At 40.3% G+C, this 8,226-nt stretch overlaps 1 protein-coding gene across 1 annotated transcript; it reads left to right on the top strand.

The window, feature by feature from the left end:
- Window positions 1-1,390: 1,390 nt before the first annotated feature.
- On the top strand, window positions 1,391-6,727 carry LOC106533813 (gamma-aminobutyric acid receptor subunit alpha-5; the record flags this gene model as incomplete). Its single annotated transcript, XM_014030253.1, is given in 5 exon segments — window positions 1,391-1,732; window positions 2,339-2,420; window positions 2,579-2,703; window positions 3,223-3,290; window positions 6,507-6,727. Coding segments are annotated over 4 exon segments (494 nt in total), but the record flags the coding sequence as incomplete, so codon positions are not given.
- Between the last annotated feature and the right edge of the window lie 1,499 nt (window positions 6,728-8,226).

The following is an 8,226-nucleotide window of genomic DNA, read 5'->3' as shown; positions in this document are numbered from 1 at the left end:
TATATATACTGTATCCTGGCACGACTTCAGTCTAGTGTTACTGAGTTAGGAATCACACATCATGTTAACTCAGTGTAACAAAAGGTGTTCCTCAGGGGTCCATCCTCGAACCACAAATCTTCATCAGAATATCTAGTGACCTTTTTAAACTGATAATTCAAGAATTCAAGGATTTTTATTGTCATACCAGCTTTGGTTTGTTGTATGAAATTTGTACTCAGGTCCCAGATTAAGAATCCACAAAATAAATAATAATAATGTAATATAATAAAATAATAATGTACACGTGTAAATAATTTAAAAGAGATGAGCTGTCTGCTGTTTCTCAGCCTGGTAGTTTTGTTCTGGATTCGCCTCAGCCTCCAGCCTAATGAAACTATTGTTGTGTACCCACACATAACCAGGGTCTCCATCAACTTTTAAATACCTTTCAGTTTTTGTTGGATGTTAAAACCTTTTCTGAATTCCAACAAAATTAAACTTGTGTTCTCAAACGTAAAAACCACAGTTTTTCATTTGTGTCTATATTTTAAGCTTTTAAGATAGCTTTAATGTACAGATCCTTTCACATTGATCATTAATCTAATGTACTCATCCTACCAGTGACTGGGAGGAAAACTCAAACAGAAACAGGGTGTGTTTTTTACATTCAGGTCATTTTATTGCTCTTTAGACCAAAATGTGATGRCACTTTTGGTTTCTGTGCTGACAGATCATTTTACTCATGCATCTTTGCAATGTTTGCATGTATTAGATCACGTGTCAAACTCAAGACTCAGGCCAAATGTGGCCCACCACAGCATTTGATGTGGCGAGTGAGAGCTTCAGAGATATATAAATGTATCAAAATTAGCTGATTTAAAGCCAGCATTGATCATAAACTACATCTCCCATAATGCATGTTGATTATTTTCCTGCAAAATGATCAGCTCAGTTATTGTTTGTTAGTGGTGCTCAGTTGCAATGAGACGAAGAACGTGACGTTTCATGTTTAGTCAAAGTTAAACATTAGACGTTGAAGTTAATTACAACTGACCCRTTGAGGACCATCGTGATGCTCRCGTTGGCCCTCAGTGAAAATGAGTTTGACACCCATGCATGAGATAATCAGACACAGAGCAGTAAAGTCCATTGCAAATCTCAAAACTCTTAAAAGCAGATGAAATTCAGAGAGCTCAGTAAAAGCTGTGTTAAAGGTAAAGGATGTGCATCTTGCAAAACAACGACAGCTTTTTGGTAAAACGGAGAAAGTGGCCTCGTAATTGTTCATCTTTTTCTCTTTCCTGATTCCCTGCCCTCCCCACTCCCCTCAGCCTCCCTGCATCCCTCCTCCGCTCTCGCAGCTCGAGCATCCTCCTAATTTTCTGCTCACTCTCTCGCTCCGGAGCCCACATCTCGCCTCGCACTATGCCATCGGAAACAGTATTGGATTTTGTGCCGTAAGCTCCCTCTCTCTCTCTCTCTCTCTCTCTCCCTTTCTCTCTCTCTCCCCTTCTCTCTCTCTCTCTTTCTGTGCGCTCCTCGGAGACCAACTAAAGGATGGTTGGTCAGCAGAAGTGCTGGGAAGCCGCTCGTTTTCCCCTGCCAACATTTTAATCRCTCTGGGGAGGGAGATCCAGACCTCGCTGACATTGAAATGAGTCCCATTTGTTATTTCTGGAATTGGTGAGAGGAGCCCAATCTGCGCGTGGGAGACCCTTTGAAGAAGTTTGATTGCGCATCGTCATTGGCGGTAAGGCTCTGGAAAACTGTGGCAGCAGAGCGCTGCTTTGACAGGCCAGATAGAGCGAGATGTAGTGGGCAGCAGAGGAGAAACAGGCTTTCTGCTGCTGCTGGGAAGGAGCTGCATCGGTTCGACTTGCTGATGAGAGCAGAGGGAGGAGGAATCCGTCGCCCCTGCGTGTCGGGTTTTAGTCGGCTCTGTGGATAAGTGGGGTGGTGAATGAAGAGGAGGCTGAGGAGAAGCTCAGAGGGAGTCCAGCAGGAGGCAGATTATAGTCGTGCTTCTTGAGAACCTTGGATTTTTTTATTTTTTTATTGCATGTTGGTATGCAGCAGTGTAGGAGTATTTCACATGTTCAGTTTTAGCAGAAAGAGACAGACTGGAAAGASATCCAACATCTATTAATGTCTTCTTTTCAGCTGCCTTAGGTCTAAAAGTAAGAGGGCACAAAGATAACTGATTATTCAGTCTTTATGATTAGGTAGTTTTCATGTTTCCTTATTTATTACTGGTACAACAAAGGCTGCAGGAGGCATTTTCACAGATTTATACAATTAATTTGATGCTATTAGAAATGAWGCAGACAGTATGAGTGTAGTGTGTGTGTGTTTTTAGGAATGGGAGATGGAATGTGCAGCTCTGCCATGAGACGTCTGTGGTTCTGTGTCTTGGTTGTGAGCATCACCTGCCGTCTGAGGTAAGAAACTGATCCCTGCTCTTCTTCAACGCCACAACATTGCTTAACAAGACTCGTTATCTCTGGGGTACTCTCTAGAACAGTCGGTTGTTGTTTTTAAAGCATTTTGTTGTAGTTTACAGTTTACATGTTTGTAACTTTGAACTGCTCTCATGCAGCTTCTCTCAGGATGTTACTGGAACACCCAATAATGCYGAGTTAAACGACAACATCACCATCTTCACGCGCATCCTGGATGGCCTGCTGGATGGATATGACAACCGGCTACGCCCGGGGCTGGGAGGTAAAAAAAAACTACAGATTTAACTAGTAGAAAACAAGTTAAGTTCACAAATAGTTCACCAGTTCTCTGCTCTGGAAAATGTCTTTACATTATGGGACAAAAACTCAAGTGCAGCTGAATGTCTTTGAAGTCTCTGTAATATATGAATAACAGAGATCCATTTTKTAAATTTGCAAAAAGTATTTTTTTATTAAACGACTAGAAGGCACTAAAGTCAGAGGCTTTCTAAAGAAGTTGTTACTATTTAATTTTAATAACAGTCAAGAATTTTCTGGCTAAAAATGCTATTTTTTTCTAACAAAACCTTGACCAAAATATACTATTTATGTTACTTTTTGCTATATTTCCCTCTAAGACATTGCAGTCCATGGATGTCACATATTCAGTCTAACTTTAAGAATTTTAACTTTTTTCACGTTATTCCATCAAATATTGCAACGTGTCACTTTTACTGATCTAACAGCTGCAGCAGGTTTTGATCTTCAAATGTTGTGATGTTTAATCTTCTTCCCTTCACAGAGAAGGTGACAGAAATTAAAACCAACATCTTTGTCACAAGCTTTGGTCCCGTCTCTGACACTGAAATGGTAAGAAACACTTTCACTTGATTTTACACAATTAATGTTGCTGGTCATCACTGTTGAGCGCAAACCTGATGTTTCCATTTTTTAATCGTTATCATATTATGTGCAATAATCAGSGGTGATCAGCAGAATCACGATCTGATTGTTCATGAATGAGTTGTGTTTGTGTGTGGTGTGTTGTCTCTTGCCGTGTGCCTGTACTCCACACACTGTAGGACCAAACCTGGTACTGTATATCTGTGTTTTTTTTATCCTCATGTGTCGTGTCTCTCAGTCTTTGAAAATCAGCTGACAATTTTAACATCTTGCCGGCAAGTGTAGTATGCTAAAGAAATAAAAAAATTAGGGAAGCTAACACTAACCGCTAAAACGACTGTTACTCAGCCTGTGTCACACTGACTGGGTTTCAGTTCATGGGTTGCAGCCACATTGTTGGCTTCTTACGTCACTTCCTTTCGCAGTAAGTTGTCCCRATTCATAGGCGCCTACTCATGCAGCCGACAGATTCGGCTGACAAAATTCCAAAAACATAAAACAATAGGCTGCATCTGAGTATCCTACGCAGGCACAATATTCCCAGATCCATTGTGCTCTCAGCAAACTAAACAGAAAAATGAAGATGACAGAAGTTTTTACAGAGTTATGAAATTCATCACTGACTGAAGAATTTGTTTTTAAATGTATGTTTAGCATTGTAGCTGATTCAACTTTTGCTGCAGTGAGAGGTTAAATAAAATGCAACAATAAGTACTAGTTCTAGTAGTACTGAATTATGTGAGGTTATACCATGAAAGGACAACTGAAGGCATGTGGTATAAAATGCATCACCATGGTAACATGTGGTCACACAAACACACGTCATCAGTAGACTAGACCGTCTCATTTCACAACCGTTTACGGAGACAACACAAGCGGCCTACGGCCCACATAGACTGTGGTCATCATGAACCTCAGTCTGCATCGGTTGCAACCCCTGAGACACAGCTAATGGGTCAGACTGGTGGGACTGACACATTMGGGTGGTCCTCTACAGTATGCCAAAAATAAAAATGCGACTTTTTTTAAGGTGCTTCCTGACAAAATTGTTCATTTTGCAAAGAAAATCTTTTGTACCAAATTTTATGTCAATACAACTTTTCCAACCACTGCTGCATGTGGGGTGAAMATTAGAATGGTTGAGCTCATTCGTGCATGCCAACATGCTTGTTTAGAAATGAAACACAAAGTGAAACAACACGGCAGCATAGTGGCTCAGTTGGTAGAGACACCTGTCAGCAAGAAGGTCGCTGGATCGGATCCCGGCCCGGGGACCCTCTGAATGTTCTCTCTTTGCATATGTGGGTTTTCTCCAGGTGTTTTGGCTTCCTTCCACAAACAAAATTAGTAACTCTAAATTGTCCCTAAGTGTGAGTGTATGGTTGTTTGAATGTGGTCCTATGATGGACTTGTGACCTATTCACGGTGTACCCTGCCCCTTACACAATGAGTGCTGTGGACACCAGAAACCCCCCATGGATGGATGAACAATGATTCTCCCTCATTTACATGGGATTACAAGACAAATATAAAATAAAATAAATAAAATAAAAATNAAATTGTCCCTAAGTGTGAGTGTATGGTTGTTTGAATGTGGTCCTATGATGGACTTGTGACCTATTCACGGTGTACCCTGCCCCTTACACAATGATTGCTGTGGGCACCAGAAACCCCCCATGGATGGATGAACAATGATTCTCCCTCATTTACATGGGATTACAAGACAAATATAAAATAAAATAAATAAAATAAAAATAAATGTTAATGTTCACATATTTGGTGAGAACAAACAGTCATGAAGAGTGACATTTGGTTATGACTTTCTTCACTTACGGGAACTGACATCTAATGCCACCCAACAACTTTCAGCATGTACTGTATTGCCACTGCTGATCACCTGATGTAATCCTGGGTGAGTTCCTTGTTTATTAACGTCATTGACATCCTCATCATTGGTCACATACACTCTAATCATTAGTCGCTTACATCCTAATCACTGGTCACGTACATCCTAATGCTACACAGAATCTGTCATGATGATTGAAATAATGGGTCATCCTCCCATTCTAATGGGTCCTTGACAAAGTTCATGTTGATGCTGAATGCCTCAAAATGGGACTTGATGTAACATATGCCACAGTTTTGGTAACAATAGCTTCATTTGCTTCTAGGTCCACTGTTGCACATGACTGAGGATCATTGTGACCTTCCTCCTTGAGAACAGCTACGATCAGCATGTGCAAAGCTGCTGTCAAATATGACAAGTCTGGCCAGTTCTTTACTCAGATACTGGCTAACGTCTCGCTGGTGGCCTTGGCAATGACAGTATCAGAACTCAAAATTTCACTTGCATGGCACAAAAACGGGTTGAGCGGCAGTGGTTAATATATTTCAAATCTTATGAAATTTCACCCTATTTATTTCCCCCCCAAATGGAACAAAAGAAGAAGAAGAAGAAGAACCTTGGAAAAGTAGAAATTTGTATTTGGGGACCACCCTACTGACACATATTGTTAGTTTTCTACTGGTTTAATTTGAAGGTGGGTGGGATCATTTGTGACAAATTGGCCAATCCAAACCAGAGTTATAGCTTTGTCTAACTTATGATACTTCCAGTTTAGCTCCTTAAGAATAAAAACATTTATTTAATTATGTTTACATATACTGTTTGAAGTTAGTCAAGCAACAAATAGCAAATACTTCCTCTACCATATTTTATGGGTAGTCAGTTTATGTACTTGCTATTTAAATAATGTTAAATGTTATTATAAATATTTCTTTTTGATTCTCTTAGTTTAGCTGCTAAAGATGCTACATGCTACACACACGGTGCCTAACATGTCCAAACCCGCTTGTAACTGCGGATAGTTTTTATTTAATTTGAGATAAATGGCATAAAAACAGCAGTTTTACACTTGTGAATTTTTTAGTGGACTTAAAATTAGCAGAACTTAATTAAGCAGCAAATCAGTCCGCTAACAGTTTTCAAAGATGGCAAAAAGCTAATTTGCTAAATGAGATGTTAGTTCTGCTAGTAGCGGATTAGCAGAACTCTGCCCACCACTGTGTTTTATGAATTCTCACATTCACACACTGCAAATAAAACCTGTTTCCACCACTWTGCACACGTCCTTTTATCTGCTCCMTGTGTTTCATACTGAGCAGCTCCATGTTTTTCTGCAGGAGTACACCATCGACGTCTTCTTCCGTCAAAGCTGGAAAGATGAGAGGCTATGCTTCTCAGGCCCGATGCAGATGCTGGCTCTGAATAACCTGCTGGCCAGTAACATCTGGACCCCTGACACCTTCTTCCTGAATGGGAAAAAGTCCATCGCACACAACATGACTACACCTAACAARCTGCTGAGGCTGAAGGATGACGGGACCCTTCTATACACCATGAGGTAAGTTTTCTATCTGTCAGCCTGCTGTGCAGTCGAGTAAACCCACCCAATCAGTCTTACATTTCAAAACACTGACTCAGGAGAGCTGCAYGTTGTGTAATCCAATTAGCCATAAAAGGATGACTAAAACCTCCACCTGCTTCTTCTTTAGATTTAATGGTTTKTGAGACCCCCGCTGCACAGAGGCAGCCCACGCACGCATTCTGTGTGTGTCAGCAGCACACTCCTGCATTAACTGGTTTGTCTTCGTGGAGCAAACAGGAAGTCAGGGGAGCTTGAAATATTTTCTTTGACCTGAGCTTCATGTTCCTCTCACACTCTGTCTCTAACTCTAACTGAGGCTATGACGCAGTCTGATTCTTTAAGTCCTGCTTCCAGTCCAGATTTCACCATTCAAAGCTCATACAGTTATCAAAGCTGCCTTTGTCAGRTGTTAATATGTTCTTCTTTTTGTAGGTCGTATTTAGCAGTTTATTAAAAATTTGTAAACTAGCTNATTCAAGAAATATTGATATAGGAAACTTTAAATTTTAACAATGTATTTTATGGTAAGATATTTGTGCTTTCATTGAAGAATCACTTTGATGTACTTTATATAAGACTTTCTGCCATAGACCATCATCTAGAGCCTGACTGCACCATCATCTTGGTGAATAGGTAGCCCCACAATTGTACTGATTGTTTTCCTGGGATCTTCTGAGTAAATGTGCCACTTACCGGTTTATATATTTCACAGGTAAGTAACACTGTTATGCATGCCTCTGGTGTTATTTCATTGCAAAGGACAAGAAACATTTTTCACAAAAGGAAAAAGAAAGATTTACTAAATCACAGGCTTTCCGAGATTTCAGCAAGATTGGCAATGCATTTAAATGGCTCTCCTCTTCAGGCATACGGTCGGGGGTGATTCATTGACATTTTAGGCATTTTCCATGGCATTTTAAATTACACACAGAACGTACAAAATGAGTTGTTCCAATGTTGTTCCAATGAGATTTGCTTTTAGGACCATGCTGCAGGCTGCAGGGTGTTGAGCGTGGCAAAGACTGAAAAGTAACACGATTTTGTTTTTCAGGTGCTAATTTTTGGAACCATGCTTGTTTTTCTGTCTAAATCATTACATAACATTCAGATTTATTCACAAATTTATTCCACAAACAAGGCACCTGATTTTGCTGGCAAGATTTCTGTCAGAGAAACAAATGAGCATAATGAGCAAATGTCCATTACATGTGTGGCTGGCAAAAGCTTCAGTTAGAAGAGCAGTGAAATGACTCAAACGCTGGGTAAAGGGGAAAAAATCATTAAGCAGGTATTTATTCTGAACTTTTTAAAAGGGGTTGAAAGGTTAGGTAAGGAGGAGGTCTTTGGAGGAGCTGCAGCTGAAAAGTGTTTTGTTTGATGAAGGAGGCGTGCAGGACAGAAAGTGAAGCCAGGGAGACGATGTGGAGGTTAGAGAATGAGGTTTGATGAGGGCAGACAGGCTGCGGCAGCAGACT

The sequence above is a fragment of the Austrofundulus limnaeus genome, unplaced genomic scaffold, assembly GCF_001266775.1.
Source record: "Austrofundulus limnaeus strain Quisiro unplaced genomic scaffold, Austrofundulus_limnaeus-1.0 Scaffold1027, whole genome shotgun sequence".
NCBI classification, from domain to species: Eukaryota; Metazoa; Chordata; class Actinopteri; order Cyprinodontiformes; family Rivulidae; genus Austrofundulus; species Austrofundulus limnaeus.
The sequence above is the reverse complement of the archived record's forward strand: the minus strand, read 5'-3'. Positions and strand labels throughout refer to the sequence as shown.